Source organism: Piliocolobus tephrosceles, chromosome 1 (genome assembly GCF_002776525.5).
Source record: "Piliocolobus tephrosceles isolate RC106 chromosome 1, ASM277652v3, whole genome shotgun sequence".
Lineage (NCBI taxonomy): Eukaryota > Metazoa > Chordata > Mammalia > Primates > Cercopithecidae > Piliocolobus > Piliocolobus tephrosceles.
This window is the reverse complement of record NC_045434.1, coordinates 175,888,970-175,905,689: the sequence shown is the minus strand read 5'-3', so window position 1 is coordinate 175,905,689 and position 16,720 is coordinate 175,888,970. Positions and strand designations below refer to the sequence as shown.

Genomic DNA, 16,720 nt, shown 5'->3' with positions numbered 1-16,720 from the left:
AGAAAAAAAAAATTAGCCAGGTACGGTGGCGGGTGCCTGTAATCCTAGCTACTCAGGAGGCTGAGGCAGGAGAATCGCTTGAACCTGGGAGGTGGAGGTTGCAGTGAGCCGAGATCATGACATTGCACTCCAGCCTGGGCAACAAGAATGAAACCCCAACTAAAAAAAAAGAATGAAGAACAAAAAAAAAAAGAAAAGGAAAAAAGAAAGAAAATAGAAGTGAAGGGACATTTTCCAAATTCTTTTTTTTTTTGAGACAGAGTCTTACTTTGTTGCCCAGGCTGGAGTGCAGCAGCATGATCTCGGCTCACTGCAAGCTCTGCCTGCCGGGTTCATGCCATTCTCCTGCCTCAGCCTCCCGAGTAGCTGGGACTACAGGACTACAGGCGCCCGCCACCCAAATTCATTTCATGAGGCCAGCATTACCATGATATCAGAATTAAACAAAGACTTTATAAGAAGAAAAAGCTGCTTCCTTTCTGCCTGTGGACGCTGCCGAAGAAGCATCGTTAAAGTCTCTCTTGCCGTCATGTCTAAGTCAGAGTCTCCTAAAGAGCCCGAACAGTTGAGGAAGCTCTTCATTGGAGGGTTGAGCTTTGAAACAACCGATGAGAGCCTGAGGAGCCATTTTGAGCAATGGGGAACGCTCACGGACTGTGTGGTAATGAGAGATCCAAACACCAAGTGTTCCAGGGGCTTTGGGTTTGTCACATATGCCAGTGTGGAGGAGGTGGATGCAGCTATGAATGCAAGGCCACACAAGGTGGACGGAAGAGTTGTGGAACCAAAGAGAGCTGTCTCAAGAGAAGATTCTCAAAGACCAGGTGCCCACTTAACTGTGAAAAAGATATTTGTTGGTGGCATTAAAGAAGACACTGAAGAACATCACCTAAGAGATTATTTTGAACAGTATGGGAAAATTGAAGTGATTGAAATCATGACTGACCGAGGCAGTGGCAAGAAAAGGGGCTTTGCCTTTGTAACCTTTGACAACCATGATTCCGTGGATAAGATTGTCATTCAGAAATACCATACTGTGAATGGCCACAACTGTGAAGTTAGGAAAGCCCTGTCAAAGCAAGAGATGGCTAGTGCTTCATCCAGCCAAAGAGGTCGAAGTGGTTCTGGAAACTTTGGTGGTGGTCATGGAGGTGGTTTCGGTGGGAATGACAACTTGAGTCGTGGAGGAAACTTCAGTGGTCGTGCTGGCTTTGGTGGCAGCCGTGGTGGTGGTGGATATGGTGGCAGTGGGGATGGCTATAATGGATTTGGTAATGATGGAAGCAATTTTGGAGGTGGTGGAAGCTACAATGATTTTGGCAGTTACAACAATCAGTCTTCAAATTTTGGACCCGTGAAGGGAGGAAATTTTGGAGGCAGAAGCTCTGGCCCCTATGGCAGTGGAGGCCAATACTTTGCAAAACCACGAAACCAAGGTGGCTATGGCGGTTCCAGCAGCAGCAGTAGCTATGGCAGTGGTAGAAGATTTTAATTAGGAAACAAAGCTTACCAGGAAAGGAGAGCCAGAGAAGTGACAGGGAAGCTACAGGTTACAACAGATTTGTGAACTCAGCCAAGCACAGTGGTGGCAGGGCCTAGCTGCTACAAAGAAGACATGTTTTAGACAAATACTCGTGTGTATGGGCAAAAAACTCGAGGACTGTATTTGTGACTAATTGTATAACAGGTTATTTTAGTTTCTGTTCTGTGGAAAGTGTAAAGCATTCCAACAAAGGGTTTTAATGTAGATTTTTTTTTTTTTTGCACCCATGCTGTTGATTGCTAAATGTAATAGTCTGATCGTGACGCTGAATAAATGTCTTTTTAAAAAAAAAAAAAAAAGAAGAAGAAGAAGAAGAAAAAGCTGCAGGCCAATACGACTCATTAACTCAGACCCAAGAATACCAATAATATTTAAAAAGAATACCGTATCATCGGCTGGACTGGGCACAGTGGCTCATACCTGTAATCCCAGCACTTTGGGAGGCCGAGGTGGGTGGATCACCTGAGGTCAGGAGTTCAAGACCAGCCTGGCCAACATGGCGAAACCCCATCTCTACTAAAAATATAAAAATTATCTGGGTGTGGTGGCAGGTACCTGTAGTCTCAGCTACTCAGGAGGCTGAGGCAGAAGAATCGCTTGAACCCAGGAGGCGTGGGTTGCAGTGAGCTAAGATTGTGCCACTGCAGCCTGGGTGACAAGGCAAGACTCTGTTTAAAATAAAAAAAAATATTGTATTTGTATCATGAATTAATGTGCTTTTTACAAGAATACAAAGTTGGTTCATATTGAAAAGTCAGCCAATGTGATTCATCATAGTAATGGAGTAAAGAGGTAAAACTGGCTGGGCACAGGGGCTCACACCTAATTACAGCACTTTAGGAGGTGGACAGATCACCTGAGGTCAGGAGTTCGAGACCAGCCTGGCCAACACGGTGAAACCCCATCTCTACTAAAAATACAAAAATTAGCCGGGCGTGGTGGTGTATGCCTGTGATACCAGCTGCTCAGGAGGCTGAGGCAGAAGAATTGCTTGAACCTAAGAGGCAGAGGTTGCAGTGAGCTGAGATGGCACCACTGCACTCCAGACTGGTGACAGAGCAAAACTCCGCCAAAAAAAAAAAAAAAAAAAAAAGGGAGTAAAACTCTACGATCATCTTAATAGAACAACAACAGCAAAAAAAACTTAAGGAAAATCAACAACTATCATGATTTTTTTAAATCTCAGCAAACTAGGAATAGAAGGAAACTTTCTAGGCTGGGTGCGGTGGCTCACGCCTGTAATCCCAGCACTTTGGGAGGCCGAGGCGGGCGGATCACAAGGTCAGGAGATCGAGACCACGGTGAAACCCCGTCTCTACTAAAAATACAAAAAATTAGCCGGGCACAGTGGCGGGTGCCTGTAGTCCCAGCTACTCAGGAGGCTGAGGCAGGAGAATGGTGTGAACCCGGGAGGCGGAGCTTGCAGTGAGCCGAGATCGCGCCACTGCACTCCAGCCTGGGGAACAGAGCGAGACTCCGTCTCAAAAAAAAAAAAAAAAAAAAAAAAAAAAATAGAAGGAAACTTTCTAAACCTAAGGAAAGACATCTATACACATGCAGGTGCACGCACACACAAAACTACAGCTAACATCATATATAATGGTGAAGTACTGAATGCTTTCTTCTTTAGAATGGGAATAAGGCAAGGATGTCTACCATCACCACTTACATTCAACTGTGTACTGGAAGTCCTAGCCAGTGGAGTAAAGCAAAGAAAAAAAAGGTAAATAGATGGAAAAGAAAGAAGTTAAAGTGTCTTTATTTACAAAAGACATGCCCATATGCATAGAAAACCTGAATAGATTTCCAAAAAGTTACCAAAAGTAATAATTGAGTTTAGGAAGGTCTCAGGGTACAAGGTTAACAGAAAAAATCAGTTATATTTTAATATATTAGAATTTTTCTTTTTTTTTTCTTTTGAGACAGAGTCTCACTCTGTTGACCAATCTGGAGTGCAGTGGCATGATCTCAGCTCACTGCAACCTCTGCCTCCTGGGTTCAAGTTATTCTCCTGCCTCAGCCTCCCAAGTAGCTGGGATTACAGGCATCAGCCACCACGCACAACTAATTTTTGTATTTTTAGTAGAGACTAGGTTTCACCACTTTGGCCTGGCTGGTCTCAAACTCCTGACCTCAGGTGATCCACCCGCCTCGGCCTCCCAAGTGCTAGGATTACAGGCATGAGCCACAGCGACAGCCAGCCTTTTCCTTGAAAAATGAACAAAGTGAGCCTGTCACTTCAAGGAAAATAACTGACAGTATTTGTTGCCAATAAGAAAATTCCAGAATTCCACATTCGAATGCCAAATAAGAAAGAGCTTTCAGCTGGGGGCAGGGGCTCACTTTGTCAGAGACGTGTGAACCAGAGCAACTCTGTTTTTTTTTGTTTTCGTTTTTTTTTTTTTTTTTTGAGACGGAGTCTCACTTTGTTGCCAGGCTGGAGTGCAGTGGCATGATCTCGGCTCACTGCAACCACTGCCTCCTGGATTCAAGGGATTCTTGTGCCTCAGTCATCCCAGTAGCTGGGATTATAGGCATGCGCCACCACATCCAGCTAATTATTATTTTTTTTTTTTGAGACAGAGTCTCACTCTGTTGCCGAGGCTGGAGTGCAATGGTTCAATCTCGGTTCACTGCAACCTCCGCCTCCCGGGTTCAAGCGATTCTCTTTTGCCTCAGCCTCCTGCGTAGCTGAAATTACAGGCACATGCCACCTACTTTTTGTATTTTTAGTAGAGACGCGGTTTCACCATGTTGGTCAGGCTGCTCTCAATCGCCTGACCTCGTGATCACCCGCCTCGACCTCCCAAAGTGTTGGGATTACAGGCATGAGCCACCGCGCCCAGCGGAACAACTCCATCTTAAATAGCAGTTGGGTAAAATGAGGCTATGTAGCAGGACGAGCCGCAGACAAAACTCCTCAGACATCGAGTTAAAGAAGGAAGGGGTTTATTCAGCCAGGGGCATCCGCAAGACTTCTCTCTCAAGAGCCGAACCCCCCGAGTGAGCAATTCCTGTCCCTTTCAAGGGCTCACAACTCTAAGAGGGTAAGCATGAGAGGGTCATGATTGACTGAGCAAGCAGGGGGTATGTGACTGGGGGCTGCATGCACTGGTAATTAGATTGGAACAAAACAAGATAGAGATTTTCACAGTGCATTTCTATACAATGTCTGTAATCTATAGATAACATAACCGATTAGGTCAGGGGTCGATCTTTAACGACCAGGCCCAGGGTGCGGCACTGGGCTGTCTGCCTGTGGATTTCATTTCTGCCTTTTAGTTTTTACTTCTTTCTTTGGAGGCAGAAATTGGGCATAAGATTATATGAGGGGTCGTTTCCTCCCTTATTCCCCCATTTTGAGACTCTCACTCATTTTATTAGTGGGAGTTCTCACTTTCATTTTCACTACCCATGTCTTCTTGCAAGACAGATCGATAGTGATTCATATAGTACGCTTGTGCTGAAGCATTTTGGTGAACTAAGGTAGCGATGAAGCTTTTTATCATTTGAAGAAGTACAGGTAGCAAACAAGGGAGTAGTAAGCAGGTTCCTATTACTATTATAACTCCTATTATAAGAGTTTTAAATCCTCCTAGCGCTGGGAACCATTTTCTAAACATGGCCCTAGGATCAAATCTATGCCACACTTGCATGGGCACATGTGCCAGTTTTGTCAAATCTCTAACCATGTCTTCAACTACTTGCTCTTGATTATCTATGTGTAAGGTTAAATTTCCTACAGATCTCTCCTTCCACTGCTAGCAAGTAGTCGAGAGCTAATCTATTTTGATAGATAGCATTTCTCATCTGAGTTTCTTGCCGGGCCAGAATAGATAGTTAAGGCTCTGCTGGTTTTATTAGTGATTATTTTTCTCTTTTTTTTGAGACGGAGTCTCGCTCTGTCGCCAGGCTGGAGTGCAGTGGCAAGATCTCAGCTCATTGCAAGTTCTGGCTCCTGGTTTCACGCCATTCTCCTGCCTCAGCCTCCTGAGTAGGTGGAACTACAGGCGCCCGCCACCACGCCCGGCTAAATTTTTTGTATTTTTAATAGAGACGGGGTTTCACTGTGTTTGCCAGGATGGTCTCGATCTCCTGACCTCATGATCCACCCACCTTGGCCTCCCAAAGTGCTGGGATTATAGGCGTGAGCCACCGCACCCAGCTAATGATTATTTTTAAGACAGCTTGTAACCGTATGATTCGGTTGATCATGGAAATGGGGGTCCAGTATCCCCACCAGCCGTCCTGTGCCTAAGTAGCAGGCTTATAATGTTGTATGATTCTCTCAGGGGGCCATTTGTCATTTTTTCATTTTCTTATAGCTATGCTTCTCTTTTCGCGGGAAGCATAGACAAGGAAGCGCAGGAGTTCGCCTGTTTTTACGGGCCGTAGGAAGAAAAATGGTTTAATAGTGCCAATAACACAACTATCTGCCCGCTGGTCAGGTAATTTGGTGTAAGCTCTATGCCCACATATAATCCAGTGGGGACTGTCCAGTCCTGGTGGGACTCCGGATGGGTCCACATGGTTTGCAACTTTGGGAATTTACTAAATGGATTTCTCTCTGTGTGATCTGAACTCCACCAAGTGACTGTTCTTGTGGTACCATTATACAGTTTCTGTCTCAGACAACTAAGTCATCCTACGGGGTGAGTGAATTCTTTTCCTTCTCTAGCTATGCAATATTGTCCAATAATTGAGGTTTTTAGTACCTAGAAATTATCAGGGTGATTCTTTTGAGCCAGGAATTCATCAGGAACTGGGTCTGTAGGTACTAATTCTCAGGCTTCCTATGGCCATTGATCTCCTATTACAGTTCCTCCACATAACATGAAGTGACACTGAGAGACTGTGCTACATGCTCGGCTAATTGCAAAAACAAATTTCTTGTTTTTCCTGGAATTTCTGGTACTGGCACATTTAGTTCATCATAGAAAGTTTGAAACACTGGCTCAGGAGAGCGTTTGTAAACTTCTCCTCGAACCAAGGTACTTACTCCAGGATCCAGTTTGGCCCCATCGATTCCTAAGGTCACACGTTCCTCTTTTTTCCAGCGAGGATCAAGGGGATTGGTTATTACTAGCTCTAAGGGTTACATTGTCCCTTAGTACAGGAAGGGCCATTTGTTCCTTTCTGAAGGTGGACTGGATCCTTTTTTTTTTTCTTTTTTTTAATCCAAGTGGCCTAAATGACACAAGACCAGTATTTACATTTATTTCCACACACTCCTAATTTATGACAAATGTACTTATTTTCTGCCATATAGCCTCTTTTCTAATTAAGATAATCAAACCTTATTCCTAACTTATTACTATTAATGACAGCACAGGCATCAAATTTTAAGGTGACTTGTTTGGGCACCCTGTTTTCTTCTGTTTTGGCTAACACTTTACTCGTATCATTTATGAGCCCCCACCAGTCCTCAGTCCTTAATCTTATTTTAAAAACTGTGGTCATGGGAGGCTCAGATGGGTCATAATACACATCAGGTTGGTCATTTCCTGGGCTACATACCTCGTATAGAATAACATTATACAAACAAGTTCTTTTTAGAGTTCCAGTACACTTATAATAACCATAAAATAATAGGACCGTAGCAACCTTTTGTCCTACCTCAGTGACTTGATGTATACACTGGGAACAGTCCTCAGTCTGAGGAAGGTCAGTTGAAGTCCTTACTGTACAAGTCCAAATTTTAAGGAAAATGAGTCCTGCAATGAGTTTCCTCATGCTTCAGCTGTGCGTGGACCAGTCAGCTTCCAGGTGTGATAGGAGCAGGGCTTGTTGTCTTCTTCAGAGTCACTTTGCAGGGGTTGGCGAAGCTGCTCCCGTCCACATACGGCTTATAGTCTACTGATGTTTAAGGATGGTCTCGGAGGTTGGGCCTGCTAGAATAAACTGAGTCCAATACCTCTACACAGTTATGTTCAACTGGGCTCTCTGATACTGGGAGCAAGGTGGTGGGGTTTAGGGTGTTGCAAACTTCAATGGTTATGTGGGGATTTTCACATAGAAAGCTTTGGTACTTGGTTAATCTAGCATTTGTTAACCAATGATATCCTTTGGTATTTATTAAAGTTACCACAGCATGGGAGGCCTTTATATTCAGGTTTTGCCTAAGGGTTAGTTTATCTGCTTCTTGTGCTAACAGGGCCTTTGCTGCTAGGGCCGTTAGACCTGGGGGCCAGCCTTTGGAAACCTTGTCTAGTTGTTTTGAGAGCTAGGCCACTGGCCTTGGCCAGAGCCCCACAGTCTGGGTTAAAACTCCAATTGCCATTTTTTCTTTTTCTGACACATACAGAGTGTAAAGAGTTTTGTCGGGTCAGGTAGCCTCAGGGCTGGGTCCGACATGAGTTTTTCTTTTCAACTCATGAAAAGCTCGTTGCTGTTGGTTGTAACAGATGTAGTTTATCTAATCTACATTTTTATTAACTGTCACCTACTGAAATATTGACTCAAATCCTGCAGCTATTTGATTTCAAGCTTTAAATTGATCTAGTATTCCTCATGGGACTCCAATTGCATCTAAATAGACATGAGAGTCGAAAGACCCATAAGGGGCTTCTCTCGCTTTATGATGTCTTATTTTTTTTCCTTCTGGTTGATGAATGCCAGGGTGAAAGGGATAGCCAATTGGGCTAAAGTACAAGTGCCACTCCAGTTATTCAGCAGAGTGTCCAGTAAAGGTCCACCACAATACCACCACACATTGCTCAGGGATGAACAAGGGCTGACTGATTGATAAGCTCTTGAAAATTCTTAAGCTCACTGCATCCTTTCAGGTCTCCAAGGAATGCTAAGTTTCCTCCCTGCCGTGAGAGACATGAAGTGAACTTAGTGTTGGGAGACGGAAGCTGGATGGCCCTCGGGAGCTGAACCGCAGGGTGCCGGACTTAGGGATATAGCAGAGAGAGAGCTTGGCATGACTTATTACTCCAGGCTGTAGAATCCTGGAAAAAAGCTACCATGCAGCCTATGCCTGGTCGACTGGAGGACCACCTTAGTGGAAGGGGGATAGTCTGGACCTCTGGCCTGCCATGTGCACAAGCATAACAACTGCTTTTTTTAACGTGTGGATGGAATATTTGATCCAATTTATCCAGGCATTTCCATCTTGGTATCCTGTCTTAATTGCTAAAGTTTGTTTTAGGTCTTTAACTTTTATGATCCTCTAGTAAAATGAATGTATGGTTTTAGGAAAATTACAAAAACTGGTTGGGGCAGTCCATCATTGCTCTTTAGTGGTCCACAGAATGTGGGACCAACTATGGCATGAAAGCTCTACATCAGGGGGCAAGACTCCTGGTTGGCACTGGGGTCTTTATCGAGATCTCCCTGGATTAAATGGTCCTAGTTTACTAATGCCCAGTCTGAGGAGAGTCAGGAGGAACAGAGGTACTTTTCTGAAGTAGAAAGCTGTCTTTGACTTGGCAAGTCCTCACAGGGTATAACAAGGCAAGCATTAAATGCAATAGTTTGAGGCAAAATTGACTTGGTTATATTAATAACTAGATGGTCAGCAATAGAACGAGGAAAGAAGAGAGAGTAATAGAATAGATTAAAATAGTTAAATTTTTCTTAGCTTTAGTTTGGTATGGTTTTCCCCTGGGACTATAGCCCACGACTCTGGAGGGGGTGGTGCTTTCTTGACTCAGGTGTGATGAGTCCATCCTTTTTTGCTGTACAAACAGCAGTTTTGGTGGTTAGCAGCACAAGGTAGGATCCTTCCCAGGCTGGCTCGAGTTTTTCTTCTTTCCACCTTTCGATGAGAACGTGATCTTCAGGCTGGTGCTGGTTTACTGGAAATTCTAGGGGTGGTACATGTGCTAAAAGCCTTTTAGTGTTTTTTTTTTTTTTTTTTTGAGAAAGTGGAAGATAAACCAAGTATATAATTTTTAAGAAATTGACTTTTTGTTTTAAATGTGGGGACCTTGGCAGTGGACTTTATAGTCCCTAGTGCCTTTTTACTGAGAAATTTCCTGTAGCTCCTATTTTTTATTGGTTTTTAAACCAAAGAAAGCCAAATACCATTTTACATTTAACAATGCTTCTCATATGATTTTTATACCAGATAAGCTAAATGTTATCTTTGTATTAGCGTGTTATTAATGTTAAACCTAATTTTAATAAAACCTTGTAGACATATTTATTTAATTTTTAATGTCTGACCATAAGGTAAGATTTCATAGACTCTGTTTAACCTTTTATAATTTTTGCTAAAGAGCAGGTTGGTGCTTTAAGAAAAACTTGTTATGCTTTTACTTTAATGTCCAGTTCACAGAAAAACTGGATGATACTTCTTTAACTTTAGCTAATATGTTTACACACAGAATGTTCTTTACAGTTAATGTTTTAAAACTTGCTTAAACCTTCAAAACAATAATTTTTAAAAACTTTTTAATGTAGGTAAAAATGTACATTCTTATGCCTCCTTATAATCCTTTTACCAGAAATATATTTTGCTTTTCTTATACACCTTGCACATAAACTGTTTTTTTTTTTCAATAGTTTTACATTCAGGAGGCCTCGTTACTTTTAAATTATACATTTTTTGCATAAATTCCTTTTTTAACACACTTTTTTATAATCTTTTTTTTCTTTCACAACTTTTACAGGCAATTTTTCCACATACCTTAACTTTCTGACTTATTACAAACACTTCTTTCTTTAAACAACCAGTTAATTTATTTCAGGACAAGAATTTACCATATAACACTCTTTTTATATAAATTCCGCCCCTCCCCCCTTTTTTTCCTGAAGATGATAACCGTTCTTTTCCAAAGCAAACCTTTTTTTATGTCTGTGGACTAGACTGTCTAAGGCCACAAGAATAGAAGTTACTATAATACATGTTACACTGTTAACTTTTAGCAAACTTTACTTTTGTTGAAAACCTTGTAAGTTTGGGATTTTAATTATCCTTTGCTATTAGTAAGACCTTGTTTTGTCCAAATTAGAATTGGTATGATGGCTTTTAAAGGAATAGGGTACTTTTTTTTTTTAACTACTTATATACTCTCTTTCTCTCTTTGACTTTGTCTCTCTCTCTTTGACTTTCTTTTTTTTTTTTTTTGAGACGGAGTCTTGCTCTGTCGCCCAGGCTGGAGTGCAGTGGCCGGATCTCAGCTCACTGCAAGCTCCGCCTCCTGGGTTTACGCCATTCTCCTGCCTCAGCCTCCGGAGTAGCTGGGACTACAAGTGCCCGCCACCTCGCCCGGCTAGTTTTTTTTTTTTTGTATTTTTTAGTAGAGACAGGGTTTCACCATGTCAGCCAGGATGGTCTTGATCTCCTGACCTCGTGATCCGCCCGTCTCGGCCTCCCAAAGTGCTGGGATTACAGGCTTGAGCCACCGCGCCCGGCCCTCTTTGACTTTCTTTTTGCCTCTGTCTTTTCCTTTCTCTCTCTCTCTCCTTGACTCCCTCTTTGTCTGTCTCTTCCTCTCTCTCTCTTTGCCTCTTTTCCTCTCTGTCTCTTTCCTTTCTCTCTCTCTGCTGGTTTTTCCTTGCCTCTGCCAGCTGCTTATGCTGCTGTTCTCTCAGCCACTGTGTGTTGGGAGTGGGGGGTCTAAAACCAACTGTAACCAAGTGTCTATGTACAGGAACTGGTCTGGGTTCCCTGGCTTACATGTTACCTTGTGCTACATCTTTGAAACAAGGTACCTGCCCAGGCTTCCTTCTAATGGCCAAGCTACCTCTAATGCTGGCCAGTCTATCTTACACAAAGTTTTAAGTTTTCCTGGTGTCATAGTACTCCATAGTCTCCCTTAAATCCTTTTTTTGAAAATTTTCAACATAGTTCCTAGTGGGATGGGCTTACTTTGTGCCTCACCCATGTTTCCTCTAGACAAAACACTACGCTCACACCACACACACACCACAAAACAATGGGTAAAAAGGGCACACACACACACTTTTGTAGTTTACACCAAACCAAGATCAAAACCAAAATGAGAGTATCCAGACATCCAAGCCAGGTCAAAACCAAAGTACCAAGCAATCCAAGTCAAGTCAAAATAAAAAACCAAAGTGCCGGTACAGGCACACCGTGGGTGATCAGGCCACGCTTCCACTCAAATGGAGTGGGCAAGTTCCCAAGACTGGTCCTGTCAAGCAATTCAAACCAAATCAAAACCCAAACCCAAACCAAAGTGCCGATAAAGGCACACCATGGGGGATCAGGCCACACTTCTGTCTTGTTTTTCTAAGACCAGCCGAGCGGGCGCAAAAGAACCAGCGGGTAGGCAAGTGTAACAGCAAAACTGCTGGTTTATTTTAGTAACCTAAGGTGTGCGGGAGAAGTCTGTCGGCCTCCGGCAAAGGAGGCCGGCAGAGTCCCCCAGCGGTGGGGCTCTCGGACGGACTTCCCACAGTCCCGACATCCCGACAGGAGTGGGGCTGCAAGAAGGCCGCCGGGCTGTGAGAAGGCCGCGTGGCTCAATGGCGGAGAGCGGCTTTTCTAGGAGTGGGAGGGCAATAGGTGGGGCATGGGCGTGTCAGGGGCGTTCCGCAGGTGCGACCAGGTAAATCTTGGTCTCTTCAGATTGACGTCACCTGGCGCATGCCCAGTTGGTCTGCACCCTCCCTGGGCGCTGGCTGCATTTTCACGCGCGGTAAGAGTTGGTGGTGAAGAAGAACCCGGAAGTGCACCATCTTGCCTCCGTTCGTCCAAACAGTCCAACCTTTTATTGATAATAGTGATAAAGGGGCGCCGTGGTCTGTCTGGCTACTTCCTGCTGTTAAGGGGCGTCGTTAAGGTCGGGGCCCATGGTTGGTATTTGGACGCACGGATGAAAAATAAAATAAGGCACAGTATTAGTATAGGAATGAGGAATGGAAGCATTTGTTGGAATATGGGCAAAACCCAGAAGGATAGTCCTGGCAAGGTTGGGGAGTATGAGATAGTTAAGAAAATTTAGTAAGTTTGAGGCGAGTGGGGGAAAGCCAAACTGATTTCCACTGATTGCTTTCCGTAGGGGCCCTTTTTAGCTGGGAATGAGGAATGAGTGCGCAAAGTACTTGTTGGCCAGGCAGCAATTAAGGATTGGAGTTTTTGTGGAGTGGATGGCTTTCCGTCTACACCTACTACAGAGATATTGGATGGAAGGCTAGGTCCAGAGAAGGACGGCAAAACAGAATAGGTAGCCTCGCTGTTGATTAAAAAAGTAATTGTCTTACCCGCTACCAGGAGAGTTACCCGCGTCTTAGCGAGGGTGATGGGGGTCCCCGAGTCTCGGCACCTTCAGTTGTCATCGTCCAGATGTAGGAGCTGGAAGGAGCTCCCAGGATCCTGGGAAAGGGGGTCACGTAGAGGCGCGGCACCTGTTCTCAGGGTGGGGCAATCAGACTTCCAGTTTCCTCCCTGCTGGCAAGCAGGGCAGGGGGTTGCTGGTGGATGAGGGTTAGGACATTCACTGGCCTAATGTCCCGATGCCTTGCACTTATAGCAAGGCCGCGTTGGGACTCGGGGACCTTGCGGACACCTGTTGGCATAGTGTCCTGCCTTGCCGCACTTATAGCAGGCAGGCTCCTTTTGTAGCTTTGGAGTCTGAGGGGTGTGTGCTCTCTGGTCTGGGGTTACGACTGGGCTGTAAAGCCGCTGCTAGGAGCTGTAACTTCAGTTCAAGGCGAGCCTGCCGTCTCCTCTCTGGAGCTATAGACCTTAAAGGCTAATTTAACCAGGTCTTGTATTGGTGTCTGAGGACCATCCTCTACCTTTTGAAGTTTTTTATGAATGTCAGGAGCTGATTGAGAAATGAAATAAGACGCCAAAATGGTGGCCCCTGTGGGGGAGGCCGGATCTAACCGGGTATACTGGGTTAGAACCTCAGTCAGTTTAGGGTAGAGGTTAGGATAACCTGGAGGTCATGCCAAGTTAAGTCATAGGCCTGACAAAGGTGTCTAAATTCCTTTATGTATATGGTAGGATTAGCTGAGAAATCACCTAAACGCTTCTCAATTTTGGAAAGATCGGCCAATAAAAAAGGGACATGTACTCTGACTACCCCCTCCGCCCCAGCCACCTCTCGCAAAGGCGCTAACACTGTAGGAGGGTGTGGGGCAGGAGTGGAGACATCAGCAGGGCACTTAGAGTGGGTGTGTGCAGAGACAGGAGACTCAAGACAGCCAGTTGGGGGCCCCGAAGGAGGCACGGGACCGAGTGGATTACTAGTAGATAAGGAGGAGGAAGGAGGAGAGTCTGGATGGGGGGAGGAGGAGGAGTCTGGGCAGGAAGGGAGGGGGTGGAGAGAAGGAGTATAGGGAGAGAGCCCAAGGCCCAAAAGCCTTGTATGTAAATTTCAGACCACTTGCCTAGCCGCTGGCAGAAATTGCTGAGGTCGATCACGCCACAGTGGAAAGGAAAATTAACCGCTTCCTCCTAAGGTCTTGTTCAAGCTGTAAGGTTTTTAAATTGGCTAGGAGGCACCCTAAGGGGGTGCTCTTTGGAAATTTGGACTGGGGGTTTCCCATTTGTTTCCTCTTTACTTACACAATGGACACAATGGAAATGGAAGTGGATCTCTGCCTGGCTTCAAAGCGTCCTTTGGAACCAGCAGAGACAGACTGGAGGCTCTTGAAGCCAAAGTGGAGGGTACCTTCAGGCGGACGTCTCCATCCTGCAAGGCTCTCCGAAGCCACGTGGTGGCTTCCAAGCCATTTGGTGGCTCAAAATGGACCTCGGACCTGCGCAGGATTTTGGCCGAGGGACACAATGGAAATGGAAGTGGATCTCTGCCTGGCTTCAAAGCGTCCTTTGGAACCAGCAGAGACAGAGTGGAGGCTCATGGAGCCAAAGTGGAGATTACCTTCAGGCGGACGTCTCCGTCCTGCAAGGCTCTCCCAAGCCACTTGGTGGCTCAAAATGGACCTCGGACCTGCACAGGGTTTTGGCCGAGGGTGGTAAAGAGGAGACAAGGGCACTTACCCCAGAGAGGCCGTGAGAGTGAGCGAAGCGGGTCTCAGGTCCTGGTCCGTCCGCGGCGTGGAAGGAGGAGGAGGAGGCTCCCCGGACCCTGGGGGCCCTGAGGAGGGGTCTCCTCCCGGGTTCGGCACCATCTGTCTTGTTTTTCTAAGACCAGCCCAGCGGGCGCAAAAGAACCAGCGGGTAGGCAAGTGTAACAGCAAAACTACACATTTATTTTGGTAACCTAAGGTGTGCGGGAGAAGTCTGTCGGCCTCCGGCGAAGGAGGCTGGCAGAGTCCCCCCGTGGGGCTCTCGGACGGACTTCCCACAGTCCCGACATCCCGACAGGACTGGGGCTGTGAGAGGGCCGCCGGGCTGTGAGAAGGCCGCTGGGGCTGTGAGAAGGCCGCCGGGGCTCAATGGCGGAGAGCGGCTTTTCTAGGAGTGGGAGGGCAATAGGTGGGGCATGGGCGTGTCAGGGGCGTTCCGCAGGTGCGACCAGGTAAATCTTGGTCTCTTCAGATTGACGTCACCTGGCGCATGCCCAGTTGGTCTGCACCCTCCCTGGGCGCTGGCTGCATTTTCGTGCGCGGGAAGAGTTGGTGGTGAAGAAGAACCCGGAAGTGCACCATCTTGCCTCCGTTCGTCCAAACAACTTCCACTCAAATGGAGAGGGCAAGTTTCAAAGACTAGTTTTACCAAGTTTTAGATGTCCAGACTCCAAGTGCCCGTTCATTCCCGGTGTTCAGCCACTGCGTTGATCCTCCACGGGGGCCTGCCACACACTGCTCTGGCGAGGCGTCTCACCGGGACAAACGCCTGCCCGGCAGCGCTTTCAGGATCCACGTCGCTTGGGCTGGTCGGAGTCCCCCGCAGGGATGTTCCACAGGGCATCCTTAAGCCGCCTAAGGAGCTGCCTCGACCATCCACCATTCACCTCGCTTCCCGGACAGGGAACACAGAAATGTAGCCGGACGAGCCGCAGACAAAACTCCTCAGACACCAAGTTAAAGAAGGAAGGGGTTTAATTCGGCCGGTGGCATCGGTGAGACTTCTCTCTCAAGAGCCGAGCCCCCCGAGTGAGCAATTCCTGTCCCTTTTAAGGGCTCACAACTCTAAGGGGGTGCATGTGAGAGTGTTGTGATTGATGGAGCAAGCAGGGAGTACTTGACTGGGGGCTGCACGCACCGGTAATTAGATTGGAACAAAACAAGATAGGGATTTTCATAGTGCATTTCTATACAATGTCTATAATCTATAGATAACATAACCAATTAGGTCAGGGTTAGATCTCTAACTACCAGGCCCGGGTGCGGCGCCCGGCTGTCTGCCTGTGGCTTTCATTTCTGCCTTTTAGTTTTTACTTCTTTCTTTGGAGGCAGAAATTGGGCATAAGATGATATGAGGCGTGGTCTCCTCCCTTAGCTGAAACCCACTGGGCTGCATTCCCAGACGGTTAAGACATTCTAAGCCACAGTTTGAGACAGGTCAGCACAAAATACAGCTCATAAAGACCTTGCTGATACAACCCGTTGCAGTAAAAGAGCCCGCCACAACCCACCAAAACCAAAATGGCTACGAGAGTAACCTCCTATCATCCTCACGGCTGCACTCCCACCAGCACCATGACAGTTTATATGGCAACGTTAAGAAGTTACCCTATGTGGTCTAAAAAGAGGAGGCGGTCAGGCACGGTGGCTCACACCTGTAATCCCAGCACTTTGGTGAGGCCCAGGCGGGTAGATCACGAGGTCAGGAGATCGAGACCCTCCTGGCTAACAGGATGAAACCCTGTCTCTACCAAAAATACAAAAAATTAGCTGGGCGAGGTGGCGGGCGCCTGTAGTCCCAGCTACTGGGAGGCTAAGGCAGGAGAATGGCGTGAACAGGCGAGGTGAAGCTTGCAGTGAGCCGAGATCACATCAAGCCACTGCACTCCAGCCTAGGCTTCAGAGCCAGACTTCCTCTTAAAAAGAGGAGGTGTTGCCCGGGCACGGTGGCTCAAGCCTGTAATCCCAGCACTTTGGGAGGCCGAGACGGGCAGATCACGAGGTCAGGAGATCGAGACCATCCTGGCTAACACGGTGAAACCCCGTCTCTACTAAAAAATACAAAAAACTAGCCGGGTGAGGTGGCCGGCGCCTGTAGTTCCAGCTACTCGGGAGGCTGAGGCAGGAGAATGGCGTAAACCCCAGGGTTGGAGCTTGCAGTGAGCTGAGATCCGGCACTCCAGCCCTGGCGACAGAGCGAGACTCCGTCTCAAAAAAAAAAAA

At 46.3% G+C, this 16,720-nt stretch overlaps 1 protein-coding gene across 1 annotated transcript; it reads left to right on the top strand.

Annotated features, from left to right (window-relative positions):
- The first annotated feature begins 478 nt into the window (after positions 1-478).
- On the top strand, positions 479-1,743 carry LOC111548784 (heterogeneous nuclear ribonucleoprotein A1-like). The gene has a single exon (XM_023221503.3). It carries the CDS (start codon positions 530-532, stop codon positions 1,490-1,492), a length of 963 nt encoding a protein of 320 aa, XP_023077271.1. The 5' UTR covers positions 479-529; the 3' UTR covers positions 1,493-1,743.
- The last annotated feature ends 14,977 nt before the right edge of the window (positions 1,744-16,720 follow it).

Bases quoted from the DNA above. Each gene is read 5' to 3' on its own strand.
- LOC111548784 (XM_023221503.3), top strand. From the start codon at position 530: ATGTCTAAGTCAGAGTCTCCTAAAGAGCCCGAACAGTTGAGGAAGCTC.